This window comes from Acomys minous (genome assembly GCF_964271855.1).
Source record: "Acomys minous genome assembly, chromosome: 4".
Classification (NCBI taxonomy): Eukaryota; Metazoa; Chordata; class Mammalia; order Rodentia; family Muridae; genus Acomys; species Acomys minous.
This window is the reverse complement of record NC_140486.1, coordinates 72,710,398-72,726,417: the sequence shown is the minus strand read 5'-3', so window position 1 is coordinate 72,726,417 and position 16,020 is coordinate 72,710,398. Positions and strand designations below refer to the sequence as shown.

The 16,020-nt window shown below is 45.1% G+C and overlaps 1 protein-coding gene across 2 annotated transcripts; it reads left to right on the top strand.

The window, feature by feature from the left end:
* The first annotated feature begins 1,072 nt into the window (after positions 1-1,072).
* Positions 1,073-15,650, top strand: SNRPD1 (small nuclear ribonucleoprotein D1 polypeptide). Of its 2 annotated transcripts, none has more exons than XM_084780744.1 (4): positions 1,073-1,230; positions 8,590-8,666; positions 11,874-12,065; positions 15,475-15,650. In XM_084780744.1, exons 1-4 carry the CDS (start codon positions 1,217-1,219, stop codon positions 15,549-15,551), a joined length of 360 nt encoding a protein of 119 aa, XP_084636870.1. In that variant the 5' UTR covers positions 1,073-1,216; the 3' UTR covers positions 15,552-15,650. The 2 variants fall into 2 exon arrangements, with proteins under 2 accessions (XP_084636870.1, XP_084636871.1); XM_084780745.1 differs by lacking the exon at positions 1,073-1,230 and adding an exon at positions 1,457-1,592.
* The last annotated feature ends 370 nt before the right edge of the window (positions 15,651-16,020 follow it).

The following is a 16,020-nucleotide window of genomic DNA, read 5'->3' as shown; positions in this document are numbered from 1 at the left end:
ATGGTGGCGCACGCCTGTAATCCCAGCACTCTGGGAAGCAGAGGCAGGTGGATCGCTGTGAGTTCAAGGACAGCTTGGTCTACAAAATGAGTCCAGGACAGCCAAAGCTACACAGAGAAAACCTGTCTTGAAAAACAATGATTATGAGCCGGGCGTGGTGGCGCACGCCTTTAATCCCAGCACTCGGGAGGCAGAGGCAGGCGGATCGCTGTGAGTTCGAGGCCAGCCTGGTCTACAAAGCGAGTCTAGGACAGCCAAGGCTACACAGAGAAACCTTGTCTCAAAAAAACCAAAAAAAAAAAAAAAAAAAAAAAGAAAGAAAGAAAAAAAAAGAAAAACAATGATTATAATTAACTAACTAACTAACTAACCAACTAACTAACTTACTAAGAATGTTTTTTCCGGCTTTAAGAAGGTGCGTTGTAGCTGAGTGGTGGTGGTGCATGCCTTTAATCCCAGCACTTGGGAGGCTGAGGCAGGCCAATTTCTGAGTTCAAGGCCAGCCTGGTCTACAGAGTGAGTTCCAGGACAGCCAGGACTACACACAGAAACTCTGTCTCGAAAAAAAACAAAAATTAAAAGTAAATAAAAAATAATAAAAGTAAAAAATTAAAGAAAGAAAGGAAGGAAGGAAGACATAGAAAAAAGGAAGGTGCCCTGTAGCTCTGGGGTTATGACAGTTCACATCCCCAAAGGAAAACCATTCTGTGATTGGCTCAGCTTAGTTGTAAAGCCACTAAGGACAACTTGCAGGGCTGAGGTCTCTGTTTCCATCATGTGGGTCCCAAGGATCAAATCAAATCATGGAGGGCTTCTCTCCCCCCCCCCCCCCCCGCCCCTCTCTTTTGCCTTTTTGAGACAGGATTTTTTTCTGTGTGCTGGGATTAAAGGCGTATGCCACCATGCCGGGCTTTGGGAGGGCTTCTCTTAGGTGTGAAAGCTAAAGGAAGGCCGGTACACCTGATGTTCAGGTCTCGGAACCCTCCTGCTGATGTCTTCCACCGACCCTCACGGCCCCTGAGGCGCAAAGCACTCCTCCCGTCGCTAGGGGCCGCTGTCGCTCTCCCGGCGGCCGGAAGGCAGCGCGGCTTCCGCGGTGTCGTCGCGCGTCCGCAGCCTCCGCGCGCTCTTCCGGCCATTCATACTCCCGGTCAGTGGGTCTCCGGAGCCTCAATTCCGTGTACGGTCGGAGCAGCAGGGAGAGCGCGCCGCTAGGATGAAGCTCGTGAGGTGAGGAGGGATCCCCGGGCGGGCGAGGGCGGCGGGAGCGGCTTTGGGCCGGCCCGGGAGGCCGCGCCGCGGGGCTCGCAGGAGGCGGGAAAGCCGCGTGCGCGCGGCCTGCTAACGGCCCGGGCGCCCCGGCCCCGCCGCGCCCCGGGCGCCGCCGGAGCTCGCTCTTGCCGCGGTGCGGGGGCCGAGCCAGAGGCTCTGCCCACCTCGTGTCCGGCGGCCCGAGCGGAGCGCTGGCCCGTTGTCGTCGGGCTGCTTGCGCTGACGAGAAGGCAGCTAGCATGGTTCTATCTGCAGATAGTGATGGCGATTTGTAAGACGTTTTAGATTACGCTCTCCTTAGGACCGGTCATCCGAACTAGGTAACTCGTTAATGTAGGTTTTGACTCATCGAAAGACAGTGTCCCGCGCTGGGGCTGAAGTTAAGTGAATTGCTCCTGATGCACAGATCACGTCGGTTAGTGGAGCCTGCTGGAATAATTAATTCCAAACTACTAGGCTTGAGCGTCGGCCTGAAACAGGGCACAATACCTAAGCTTCTTGTTGAGTCGAGAGCTCTTTAGTTGATCAGATCGCCATTGGGCACCTGTTAAAGTAGTTGTGCACAATTCACAGGATTCCTTTTTTGAAGTTTTGAAGCTCTCTGTTTAACGGTGAAGGCAGTAGATTACTTATGGTCTGTTTGAAATAAATACTGTGTTCAGGAGGAGTTTGTAGAGAAGGCATTTCTCTGGGGTAGCACTCAGCTCCCAATAATCACCTGACTTTTGGGTACAACCCCAGTTCGTTTGTGTTTGGGCCATAACGTAGGTAGAACGCCTTGGAAACGCGTTTGCCATTTCATTACTGCCTACTGTAAGCTATAATGTATTTGCAATAACATCTATCCTTATCTCATTTCAAGGTTCTGTTAGGATAAATTCGCTTTGGGTGGTGGTACTGGGGGCTTACCTAGACCTCCAGCCAGCACCCTAGGCAAGTGCTGACTCTGCTACTGATGTGATTTGTTTGTTTGTTTGTTTGTTTTTGTTTTGAGACAGGGTTTCTCTGTATAGCCTTGGCTGTCTTGGGCTCACTTTGTGATCAGACTAGCCTCGAACTCCCAGAGATCCATCTGTCTCTGCCTCTCGAGTGTTGCGATTACAGGCATGTGTCACCGTGCCGGCCTGATGTGATTTTTTTTTTTAATGGCTTGTCCTGAATCCCATTTTGTGTAGTGCACAATAAAGAAATTTCTTCTTACAGGAGAATGAACTTTGCTTTGTGAAAATTGTTGTTTGTTAAAAAAGAAAGAAAGAAAATTGTTGTTTGGTGTGCATTTTCATTGGGCTTTCTTTCTTCTTTCTTTTTTTTTTTTTGCTTTTGTTTTTTTTTTTTTTTTTTTTTTTTTTTGTTTTTTCGAGACAGGGTTTCTCTGTGTAGCCTTGGCTATCCTGGACTTGCTTTGTAGACCAGGCTGGCCTCAAACTCACAGCGATCCGCCTGCCTCTGCCTCCCGAGTGCTGGGATTAAAGGCGTGCGCCACCACACCTGGCTTCTTCTTTTTGTTTTTATTTTTTGTTTTGTTTTGTTTTAGTTTTTCAAGACAGAGTTTCTGCGTGTAGTGTAGCCGTGGCTATCCTGGACTCGCTTTGTAGACCAGGCTGGCCTCAAACTCCTAGAGATCGCCTGTCTCTGCCTTCCGAATGCTTAGATTAAAGGTGTGCGCCACTATGCCCAGCCTTAGTAGGCTTTCTTATTTGTGCATCAGCTAATTTGTCCTTTATCCGGTTGCCACCTTGCCCTAACCTAGGAAGTGAGCTTTCAGGGTACTTTTCTCTTGACCCTCCTGTCATCTGATAAGTGGCCAGTTTTTCTAACATTTCCAAATGAAGATACTTCTCACTACCCAGTTCTATCTAGCTTTCTGTTCAGATAGGGAGAGCTTGGGTACTGAGAGGGCTCCATGCACCTGACTGTTGGATGTCCCACTTGCATTAAGAGAATTCACAACCAGATGAATTCCAGCACTTCCTCCAAGTTCGAGGACAGCCTGGTCTACAGTGTGAGTTCTGGGACAGCCAGAGCAATATAGAAGACTCTGTCTTAAAACAAACAAACAAATGAACAAAAAACAAGAAAGAAGACAATTCACACTGGAAAATAATTTGAGTTTCTCTCTTCCTTGGACTCTTTTTACTTTAATATTGAGATAGGGTCTTACCAAGTTGTACCTACATGACTTGAAATCACTTTATACCCCAGGCTGACATTAGATTAGATTCATCCTGCCTCAGCATCTTGAGTAACTGACATTACAACCCTGTGCCTAGATGTCTGTTTTTGTTTTTTGAGACAGGCTTTCTCTGTGTAGCTCTGGCTGTCCTGGAACTTACTGTGTAGAGCAGGGTGGCCTCTGACTCAGATCTGCCTGCCTCTGCCTCCCAAGTGCTGGGATTAAAGTCATTCGCCACCATGCCCAGCTGTGCCTAAGTATCATTCTTTTATTTGTTTGTTTATTGGTGTAACATCCAATATTTAATTTATATGAAATACTCTTCACATCCCAGTGGCAGCCCCATCTCTCCTCCCCTTCCAGTCCCACCCTCCCTCCCCCAATCCTCAGAAGAGGGGAACCCCCATCCCTACCCCCAGCTCATAAGGTCTCACCAGGACCAGCCATGCCCTCCTCCCCTGTGGCCTGGCAAGGCCTTCAGGGGAAGTAATCAAAATCCAGCAAGAGAGTCGCAGCCTCCCCAACAGAGGACCCACATGAAGCCCAAGCCACACATGGGCCACATCCCTGCAGGAGCCTGGGTCCAGTCCATGCAAGGTCCATTGTTGGTACCTCAGTCTCGGCAGGCCCCTCTGGGCCCTGGTCAGTTGGCTCTGTTGGTTGTGTTGTGGAGCTCCTGTTCCCTTCGGGTCCTTTTCTCCTTCCCCCACTTTTTCACTAAACTCCTTATGCTTTGCCCACTGTTTATGAGTCTCAGCTGCTGGGTGGAGCCTCTCAGAGGACAACTCTGATAGGCTCCTGTCTGCAAGCATAACACAGTATCGTTAGTAGTTTTAGGGGGTTTTAGCAGAATATTATCTTCACAAAAGGACCCATTCTCCCCTGCCCCTTTCGGAGTGCTGGGATTAAAGGTCTTTGCCACTATGCTTGGCAAAGTAGTTCTTAAAGGTTGGCTTTCCTTTAGTTGCTGAAACATTCAGCCTGCACTCAGTGCCTGTTACAATCCAGTGTTAGCTATAGAAAGGTTCTGCTGCTTAGTGTCATGGTGGAAGGCAAGGGAGAAAGGCCTGGGTGATGCTCCTTGTGCAGTTTACTGTAGTGGGTGCTATGGTGGTGTGCAAAGAATGTTGTAGGAAAGTAACAGACTAGGAACTGGTTTGACTATGAAGTGTTTCTCGGAAATATTGTAGGGTTATCATTACATGGCCATTTGGTGTGAGTGATGCTGTAGAATTATCCCACTGTGTATAGTTCTGGTACTGTGAATTACAGACCAGAAAATCTGAGCATGAAGTGTCTGCCAGGTGGTGACTGTCAGATGCTGTGTGCAGTTGTAATAGTGGAGTGCCTGGGAGTGTCCTCACTAGGACAGGCTGGAGAGTCAGAGTGCCAGCACCTTACTTGCAAAAGACAAGGTGAAAAGTGGTAAACTACTGAAGAGAAAGGGAGAAATGGCAACATCTTAATAATTTGTGACCACTTCAATTTTTCTTCTATTGTAGTAAGTTTATCAGAGCAAGAGTAGATGGAATGAAGGACAGACAGTCGCATTGAAACAACTGCCATCCAACTAGGAGAGTAATAAAGGCAGAAAGAAAAAAAACTGATGAATTACATTTCTAAATATAAAAGTAAAAGAAGAGAATGGTTTTTTTTGCAGGCTTGGTTTGGGAAACAACTTAAAATAAAGCCTGTGCTCCAAAAGGGTCGTGATAGAATAAAACAGGAAGAAAAAAGGACAGGGACAGGAGATCAGTTAAGAGCCCTGGCTGCTCTTCCACTTGTCAGTAACTGCAGTTCCCGGAAGTCTGATGCCCTCATCTGGCATCTGTAGGCACCAGGGACACATGTACACCTACATACAACCAATCAAAAAACAAAAACTCTCATACAAAGAAAATAAAAATATTTTTAAAATTGTTTTAAAGAAAAAGTCAGGTGTGTGGTGGTATGCAAATGAGTGATGGACTGATAGAAAAGAAAAACTCAAACTGATGGAGAGTGTGTGAATAGTGTATAAGCAATTGAAGAAATAAATTTTCTGTGTTTATAAAAGAAACTAACGTTTCAGGCAAATTGCCACTACTTCTAGCTTCCTTTCTTGTGTTGTGGAGCACTCATCAGAGAAAACTGCTTGGACATGGGTTTAAGTCACCAGAAAGTCTTTATTAGCAGTGTGACTACATTGGGTGCTCAGCACCTGAGCCTTTCTCAGGAAGAGCTTTGTAAGCACAAAAACCATGTCTGGGCTGACACACGTCACTCAAGAACAACTGTTAGCCAGAAGCAGGAAAGCAGAACTCAGGTTGCCAGAAAGCAACTTTCCCGTAGCTGTGGGCTTTGATGGACTGGGCCTTTGCTTTAGTTCTGGCCGGTGGTGCTGTCTCTGTGCTGAGTTTTACAGCCTGAATGGTGCTTCCATCATGGAGTTAGTTGTGCTCAGGTCTTGAGGCCTGCTAGACTGGGGCCCTGTTAGACCCTTTCCTGGTTTTTTATTATTATTTTTATAAAGATTTATTTTATGTGTATGAGGGTTTTGTCTGTACCACACTTGTCTTGATGTCTGTGAGACCAGAAGAAAGTGCTGGATCCCCTGGAAGTAGAGTTACAGTTGTGAGCTGCGGTGTGGGGGATGGGAAAACTAACGTCAGTGCTCTCTGTACAGCCATCTCTCTAACCATTTTAAAATAGTCTCATGTGGCCAGGCTGGCTTCAAGTTCTTGTGGGTTGTTTTGTGTGTGTGTGTGTGTGTGTGTGTGTGTGTGTGTGTGTGTGTGTGTGTGTGTTTTGTTTTTTCGAGACAGGGTTTCTCTGTGTAGCCCTGGCTGTCCTGGACTCGCTTTGTAGACCAGGCTGGCCTCAAACTCACAGCGATCCACCTGCCTCTGCCTCCTGAGTCCTGGGAGGCACTGGCTCAAATTCTTGTATAGCTAAAACCTTGAATTTCTGTTCCTCTTGCCCCCACTCTCCAAGTGCTGGGATTACAAGCATACATTTTTTTAAGCTTTGCTCACTAAGTTATTACTACTTGTGTGTGTTCATGCACACAACAGATGTACATATTTGCTACAATTTTTCAAAGTTTGTTTTTGCCTTCCACCAGGGTCCCAGTGATTAAAACTCAGACCCTCAGCCTGTATAGCAAGTGGTTTTACCTGCTGAGCTATCTTGCTAGCCCTGCTTGGGATTTTAAATAATTAATTAAAATTTTTTGGTGGTGTTGATGATTTTTTAAAAAGATTTATTTATTTATTTAATATATATACAGTGCTCTGCAGGACAGAAGAGGGCATCAGATCACATTATAGATGGTTGTGAGCCACCATGTAGTTGCTGGGACTTGAATTCAGGACCTTTGGAGGAGCAGACAGTGCTCTTAGCCTCTGAGCCATCTCTCCAGCCCCTGATGATTGTTTTTGAGGCAGGATCTTGATATATAGCTTTGGCTGGCTCGGAGCATGCCGATTAGACCAATCTGGCCTTGAACTCCCAGAGACCTGCCTGCCTCTGTTTCCCTGGTATTGGTGTTAAAGAGTGTGCTGCCATGCTTGGCTCAGTTTTTGTTTAGTTTTGGCTCGTTGGGTTTGTTTGTTTTGAGATTCTAATTATTAGCAGGCTGGAGACAAGGCAGGTGAATGGATCTCTGTAAAGTCAATGCTAAGCTAGTCTAAGAGTGAATTCCAGCACATCCAGGGCTATGCAGAGAAATCCCGTTTAAAAAAAAAAAAAACCACAAACATTTCTTTGTGGGGGAGGGTTGGCATCACTGTGTGTGTACAAAGGTCAGAGACCCCTAGAGGGAGTCAATTCTCATCATTTTGGTTCCAGGGATCCAACTTGGACCCTGGAGCTTGGCAGCGAATACTTTATTCTCTGAGCCATATTGCTATGGCTCTCCCCAGCCAGCACCCCTTCCCCCAGTCGTCCCCCCCCCCACACACACACACAGGTAGAAAATTAGGAGATTGTTAACTGTATTGCTGAGTGCTTGCATAAATGGGTTTGTAATAGCAAAAAGTTGAAAACATCATTCACAGTGGGATAACTGACTACTATCCAGCTCTTGGAATATTTATTTTGAAGCAGTTATCTCCAGTGTAAACTGCTAAGTAACTCTTAAGTGTTATAGACACCACTGAAGAGTGGCCTTTGTGAAGTAGAAGCCTACATGTATGCTTATGGGGTAGAATAGTATCCCCATTCACCGATAATGCAGGAAGAGAAAAAGAGAGGGTCTTTATTTCTCCCACGGAACCTTATGTTATCAATTAGGATTCTTATTTCCTTTTTGTGGCTTAAACTTAGTCTAGGGTCTTTTTGTTTGTTTGTTGAGTCAGTGTCTCACTTGCGATGTAGACCAGTCTGGCCTCCAGTTCACAGAGCCCTATGCGCCTCTGCCTCCCTTGGGTTGGAGTTAAGGCACCACACCGTATGCTACTTTAGGATCCTGAATGTCTTCATTTGAGTTTGTTTTGTAATAGTTTTTACTATTTTCTAGACTGAAGTTCAGGACAGCTATGAATGTGGCCCAACTCACAAACTCAAGCATGAACTTTGTAGGTGGCATTACTTGTCAAGTGAACATTTGAATGCTCTTACAGCCTGTGGGCTGCAGGTTGGACCCTGTAATATGTTGTTTAAGGTAATTCTTATCTGGTATGGTCCAATGAAGCAAAAAAGGTGGACCCCTGTGGTAGACAGTCAGATGCCACATGACAGTTTATTAATTTGTCCTTTATAAGTTTGAGTTCAGGAAAAGTTAAGCACTGTATATTACTAATACGAATTGTTCGTTAAGATGTGTTTATTATTTTATGTGTATGAGTATCTTATCTGCACGCATGTGTGTGCACCGCAAGTTTGCCTGGTGCCCATGAAGATCAGGATAGGCCTCCAGACTCCGGGGACTGGAGACGCAGGCGGGCGTGAGCTTCCATGTGGGTTCTGGGACTCAAACTGGGTCCTTTCTGAGCATAACAAGTGCTCTTAACTGCTGAGTCAGCTGCCCAGACCTCACAAGAATTGTTGCCGTAACAGTTTAAAGATGCTGGTCTCTAGTGATTTCATCCTACCAGCTACACAAAAATATTTCTAAATGTTAAAGGTCAAGGTCAACTTTCAGGACTTTATTTCTGTTTATCTAGATTTTTGATGAAATTGAGTCATGAAACTGTAACCATTGAGTTGAAGAATGGAACCCAAGTCCATGGAACAATCACAGGTAAGGAGGTGGGACTGTGCCTGCTATTTTTTGTTTATGGTTCTTCTCTTCATGTTCCGCCTGCTGGAGAGGTTTTTTGGTCTGTTTTGGGTTTTGGTTTGTTTGTTTGTTTGTTTGTTTTGGATTGTTTAATGAGCCTGCTTCTGCTGGGATTAGAGGTGTGTACTACCACTGCCCAGCAAGGAAACAATTTGTAATACTGACTTTTTGGAGAGAAGTCATGTTTTCTGATCTCTCTCTCTCTCTTTTTTTTAAATATTTATTTATTTACTTATTTATTCTTATGTATACAGTGCTCTGCCTGCATGTACACCTGAAGGCCAGAAGAGGGCATTAGATCTCATTATAGATGGTTGTGAGCCATCATGTGGTTGCTGGGAATTGAACTCAGGACCTCTGGAAGAGCAGACAGTGCTCTTAAACACTGAGCCATCGCTCTGGTCCATGTTTTCTGATCTTAACTTTCTAAGAAAAAAGAGTAGGTTTTAGCTGTACAGCTTGTTCATCTGTGTTGGTTAACATACTATGATGTCATATGTTCATCCAGGAAACCTTACTTCTGTACACTAAAATAATGGCTTAGTGAGAAAACTAGGTTGGATGGATCGCTAACCTTTGTAACCATAGTATTAAGAAAAACAGTAACATTAGCCTGGCATGGTGGTTCATGCTTATAATGCCAACACTTACTTAGTTTGAGGCAAGTGTGGGCTGCATAGTGACAGCCTACCTAATGGGATAAAAACAAACATATAAACAGTTAAGGACTGGATTACAAGGTGATAGGGCATTTGTCTCACATGCTCAAGGTCCTGGATTCAGTACATAACACCACCAATAAATAAATAGATTTTTTAAAAAAAGACATTTAAAAAGGCATAATAAGGAACCAGAGAAATGACGTGGTTGGTAAAGTGCTTACTTTACAAGCTCGAGAACCTAAGTTCAGATTCCCCGGCTTCCCAAATAGTTGGATACTTCGTGCTCCTGTAATCCCAGTTCTGTGAGAGACCCTGCCTCAAAACAAAATGGAGAGTGCCACGCCTGACAACTGAGTTAGTACCAAGGGAGAACTGATTTTTTTTTTTCTTTTCCTTTTTCCTTTTCCTTTTTTTTTTTTTTTTCCCCTTCCCTGAGACAGGGTTTCTCCGTGTAACAGAGCCCTGGCTGCTGGCCTGGACTCTCCTTGTAGACCCGGCTGGCCTTGAACTCACACAGGTCCACTTGTCTCTGTCTCCTCCCCACCCCCCACCCCACTCTCGGTGAGATCTGATTCTTGCAAGATGTCCTGATCTCCAGACATGTGCCATAGCACATAGGTGCCTGCCTTCCCCCATACCCATATGCATACAAATAAAATTGTGTTTTTGTTTGTTTGTTTGGTTGGTTGGTTGTTTTTTTGAGACAGGGTTTCTCTGTGTAGCCTTGGCTGTCCTGGACTCGCTTTGTAGACCAGGCTGGCCTCGAACTCACAGCGATCCGCCTGCCTCTGCCTCCCGAGTGCTGGGATTAAAGGCGTGCGCCACCACGCCCGGCTAATAAAATTGTTTTTAAAGATTCTGTTTTTCGTTATGTGTGTGTGATTGCAGGCGCCTTAGGAGGCCAGAGGCACTAGGTCCCTGGAGCTGGAGTTCCTAATGAGCTCCGGATGTGGGTGCTGGGAATCTGATTTGGTTCTCTGCAAGAACCCTGCACACCTAAACATGGAGCCATCTCTGCTCCTAAAAACTAGTCTCTCCTTCCCTCCCCTTCCCCCTCTTTTTTAATAGACATCTTAAACTGAGTGTGATGGTGAGTGCCTTGTAGACCAAGTGCTTGGGAAACTTGGGCAGGAGAATCACAAGTCTGTCCTACTCATAGGAAATAATACCATAGGTCTTTAAAAACAAAGGCCTGGCCAGGTGGTGGTGGCGCAGGCCTTTAATCCCAGCACTCAGGAGGCAGAGGCAGGTGGATCGCTGTGAGTTCGAAGCCAGCCTGGTCTACAAAGTGAGTCCAGGACAGCCAAGGCTAAACAGAGAAACCTTGTTTCAAAAACAAAAACAAAGCCGGGTGTGGTGGCGCAGGCCTTTAATCCCAGCACCCGGGAGGCAGAGGCAGGTGGATCACTGTAAGTTCGAGGCCAGCCTGGTCTACAAAGCAAGTCCAGGACAGCCAAGACTACACAGAGAAACTCTGTCTCGAAAAACGAAAAAACAAAAACAAAACAAAAACCCAAAGGCCTATGGCTTGATAAGAATGTTGGGTGAGGAAGTTATGGGGACAGTAGGAGAATTGTGCCCCACACACTATCTAATCCTGGAAAAGAATTGAGTTATGAAAGTAGTGGGTATAAGGTACACCCAACACTCAACGGTTCCTTCACAGCTTGCCACAGTCATCTCCTTTATCTAGCAGGTAGGTTCTCCCCGCCCCACCCCAAAGACAGGGTTTCTCTGTGTAGCCTTGGCTGTCCTGGACTCACTTTGTAGATCAGGCTGGGTTCCAACTCACAGCGATCCACCTGGCTCTGCCTCCCGAGTGCTGGGATTACAGGCGTGCGCCACCACGCCCATCCACAGATAGGTTCTTTCTCTGCAGTCCAGGTGTTGAACTCATGCCATTTCTCTTGCCTCACCTTCTAGAATGCTGAGATTACAAGTGTCAGTTACCCATACCGTGGGTCCATTTAATTCTGTACCTGCACTTAGTGCTGTACAGTAGCATTGTGGCTTCAAAGTCTTTTTATTTATTTTTAATAGAGCGAATTTTTTTTTCTTTTGGTTTTTCGAGACAGGGTCTCTCTGCAGTAGCCTTGGCTGTCCTGGACTCACTTTTGTAGACCAGGCTGGCCTTGAATTCACAGTGATCCACCTGCCTCTGCTTCCCAAGTGCTGGGATAATGCAGTGTTTTGCCTGCATTTACTCCTGCATGTCTGAAGCGGGCACTAGATCTCATTATAGATGGTTGTGAGTCAGCATGTGGCTTCTAGGAATTGAACTTGGGACCTTTGGAAGAGCAGCAGTGCTCTTAACCTCTGAGCCATCTCTCCAAAATAAATTACTGATTTATTTTGACATTTCCCCCCATTGGGCATGTATTAAGTTGTTGGAGAAACTTGCCCTGTAACACAGCAGAAAGTACTCCCGACAGTCTGACTTCACCTGTGGCAAGGCAGAGTGCTTTCTTTATATCGCTGGTAACTGCTCTGCTTCCCTGCCCTCTAGGGGTAGATGTCAGCATGAACACGCATCTTAAAGCTGTGAAGATGACGCTGAAGAACAGAGAACCCGTACAGTTGGAAACACTGAGTATTCGAGGCAACAACATTCGGTATTTTATTCTGCCAGACAGCTTACCTCTGGATACGCTGCTTGTGGATGTGGAACCTAAGGTGAAATCTAAGAAAAGGGAAGCTGGTAAGTAAAGGGTTTTTTATGTATTGTGTATTTAGATTTTTTTTTTTTTTTTTAGTTTTTCAAGACAGGCTTTCTCCGTGTAGTCTTGGCTGTCCTGGACTCACTTTGTAGACCAGGCTGGCCTCGAACTCAGATCAATCCACCTGCCTCTGCCTCCTTAGTGCTGGGATTAAGTGCGTTCACCACCACATCTGGCTCGACTGTTGTAGATTTTCTTTGAGAGTTTTTAGTACTTTGATCATTGTTTTCTCTGATTCATTCATTTATTTTGTACTGAGTTAGGGTCTAACGTAGCCCAAATTAGCTGTGAGGCTGAGAGTAACGTTGAACTTACTGTGCTCCTTCTGCCTCCACTTTCAAGTGATGGATTGCTGCTGTTCACCGGCCTGCTTTGTGGGGTGCTGATATCAAACCCAGGTGCACTAGGCTGTGCACTCTACAGACTGCAGCCATAGCCCTATTTTCTCTGTATTCTCTAGGACATTTGGGGGAAAGAGGCTGGACTTTGTTTTGTTTTGTTTTTTCAAGACAAGGTTTCGACTCGCTTTGTAGACCAGGTTGGCCTCGAACTCACATACATCCACCCGCTTCTACTTCCCTAAGTGCTGGGATTACAGGTGTGCACCATCATGCCCAGTGAAGCTGAACTTCTTTTTGATTGAATCTTCTTGCTGAAAAATGGCTCCTGAAAAATGGCTCAGAGAGTAAATTTACTTCCCAAGCAAGCCTGATAACCCAAGGGGTTTGATCTTCAAGCCAGCAGTGGAAAGAGAAACAAATTCCCAAAAGTTTTGCAAAGTTGGCAATGTGTAGCCCTTCAAGTGTATACATAAACATTACGTGTCACATATACATGTGATAATAAACAATTTAAAATTACTGAAAACCAATATTGGAGGATTAAATGTAGGATACTGTACATATCAGACAACTACTCTTTTACTTAGGTATGTTCCCATTGTTTTACTTTTTTTATTTTTTTATTTTAAAAGATTTATTTAATTATTATTTATATATATTCTGCCTGCATATGAGCCAGCAGGCCAGAAGAGGGCACCAGATCTCATTGTAGATGTTTGTGAGCCACCGTGTGGTTGCTGGGAATTAAACTCAGGACCTTTAGAAGAATGGACAGTGCTTTTAGCCTCTGCCATCTCTCCAACCCCCCTTATTTATTTTTACATTTAATTCTTTATGTATTTGTGTTTGTGTGTGTGCCTGTGTGAGTACACATGTGCCGTGGTGGGCATGTGGACATGAGACAACTTGCAGGACTCAGTCCAGTTTGCACCACGTGAGTCCTGGGTCCTGCTGAGCCATCTCACTGGATCCCATTTTACTTTTCATTTTGGTCTTGGTTTATTGCCTGGTCTTCCCTTGAAATTTGCTCAGCCTCCCTAAGTAACTGGGATTTTAGGCCTGTCCCACAAGCCCCAGCTTCTGAAGGGCTCCCCAGTAAGTTGGCCTCTTGACTAAGCTGACTCAAAGTTTCAGGATCTAGAAGTCTGTCCTGGAGCTGCTTTCTGCATGGTAAGATTTCAGTTTCCTGTTGTATTAGCTATTTTGTTCTGTGACAAAATGCCTGAGAAGCTTAAGGAAAGAAGGATTTATTCTATCTAGCTCAGCAGTTCTCAACCTGTGGGCTGCAACCCCTTTGTGGTCGAATGACCCTTTCACAGGAGTCACCCAAGACCATCAGAATACACAGAATCTATAATTCATAACAATAGCAGAATTACAGTTATAAAGTAGCAACAGAATAATTTTATGGTTAGAGGTTAGCACAACACAAGCAACTGTATTAAAGGGTTGCAGCATTAAGAAGATTGAAAGCCACGGTTCCAGCTAATAGTTTAAGGGGTTACACTCCATTACTCTGGAGAAAACAGAACTCCAGGCTCCTGTTGTCTGTCACATTGTGTGCACAGTCCTGAGGCAGGAAGAGATCAGGAAGTGTGGCCAGGTAATGAAACCTCAAATCCATCAGCTCCATCAACTGGAGACCAACATGTGAGTCTAAGGAGGACTTTTTATCTTGGAACCACAGCATCTGCTTTGGGACACATGGCTGCCAGCCAGCAATGTAAGAGTGGGGCAGGAGAACAGGGCCATTATTTCATAAATGTTTAGTTTGTTGACTTTTGAGTCTTTTTTTGTCTTCTCCCTGGGAATTAGTTATAACAATACAAATGCTTTTGAGTTACATAACTTGAAATATGCTGACTAACCCTTCCTTCAAGTCCCACCTTATACGCTGTTTTTCTAAATGTCAAGCCTTTCTGTGTTAGCGTCTTTTGATTCCTTCTGCTTTCTCTTTCCTACCTACTTTGTCAAGGAAATATTGACAAACTTTACAAGAGAAGGAGACAGACTGGCTGGGCTCGGTGGTGCACGCTTGTAATCCCAGCACTCGCACATTACAGGGAGGCAGAGGCAAGCAGATTGCTGTGAGTTCGAAGCCACCCTGGTCTACAAAGCAAGTCCAGGACAGCCAAGACTACACAGAGAAACTGTGTCTTGGAAAAAAGGAGGCAGACTGTCAGCCTCACTATCTCCATAGAGAATGTCAACCTGTGTGTGTGTGTGTCTGTGTTTTTCCGCATCTTCTTATATCTAAGATCTTAGCTTCTTTAAAAAGGTATTCTTCCTTTTCTAAATGCACACCTTTAATCCCAGCACTCGAGAGGCAGAGGTTTGAGGGCAGCTAGGGCTAGAAGAGACCATGCCTTAAAATAAATGAGTGACCAACCGTGGTGCGGGGATGTAGCTCAGTGGAAGAACACTTGTCTGGCGTGCCTGCATGGGGCCTGGCCTTGCTTCTGGCCACTGGGGAAGTGCACAGACTCATTCTCAGCACACCAAGCAGGTGCACTGTGGTCTCTTCCCTTTCTTTCTTTCCTTTTCTGTCCTCATGATGTCAAGTGTTAGAGATAGAACTAAGTCATAACTGCGCCAAACAAGTTTTCTTTTTTCTTTTCTTTTTTTTTTTTAAATTTTAAAATTTTATTTATTATGTATACAGTGCTCTGCTTGCATGACAGAAGAGGACATTAGATCACATTATAGATGGTTGTGAGCCACCAGTGGTTGCTGGGAATTGAACTCAGGTCCTCTGGAAGAACAGTCAGTGCTCTTAACCTCTGAGCCATCTCTTCAGCCTGCCAAACAAGTTTTCAAGCTCCAGTGTTACTAGATTGTTGTTTGCCTGGCTTATATTCAGTAAGCAGAAATCTGGCACGGAGTGTAAATCGTCGCCCTGCTGGCAGCCCTGGGTTTTACGTGATGGTGGCGATGCTCATATCTGTAGCTGCTAGTTTAAGACGTGTAGGTGGGAAGGGCACGGGGTGATCCTGTGTGTGCCTGGGGACTATGACTCAGAATTTCATCTGCTTTGTTTTACTTTCCCCAGTTGCAGGAAGAGGTCGAGGCCGAGGTAGAGGAAGAGGACGTGGTCGCGGCAGAGGAAGAGGGGGTCCTAGGCGATAATATCTCTCAAGATTACTGTTTCAAAGTGATAAGAAATTTGGGATGTTTTTGTACAGGTTTTGTTTGTTTGTCAATTTTTAATAAACATAAGTGTGGGAACCAAGTTGTCTGCTGATTATCAAATTAAAGTTTCAGTGTCTGCGTGTGTTCACACAGTATGTTCAGCTCTGTATATTGGCCACATATGTATGCACAGAACATGGGTTTGAGTCTGTTCTGTCGGCTCCTTTTGAGGTGAAATAAATTCTTAGTATGAAACCTAAAACCCATTCCCATTCGCTTTACTCCATTAAGCCTTAGTGGCAAAAACATAACAAAAAAATTGATTTTGCCAGGTGGTGGCACATGCCTTTTGTCCTAGCACTCAGGAGGCAGAAGTACTTTTCTTGAGTTGAGGCCAGCCTAGTCTGCAGAATGAGTTCCAGGACAGCCTGGGCTACACAGAGAAGCCCTGTCTGAGGAAAAACAC

What these genes read in the sequence shown, in the direction of transcription:
- SNRPD1 (XM_084780744.1), top strand. An exon ending in AGTCCATGGAACAATCACAG is followed by an intron (nt 8,667 to 11,873) that starts GTAAGGAGGTGG and finishes CCTGCCCTCTAG; the next exon opens with GGGTAGATGTCAGCATGAAC. An exon ending in ATCTAAGAAAAGGGAAGCTG is followed by an intron (nt 12,066 to 15,474) that starts GTAAGTAAAGGG and finishes TACTTTCCCCAG; the next exon opens with TTGCAGGAAGAGGTCGAGGC.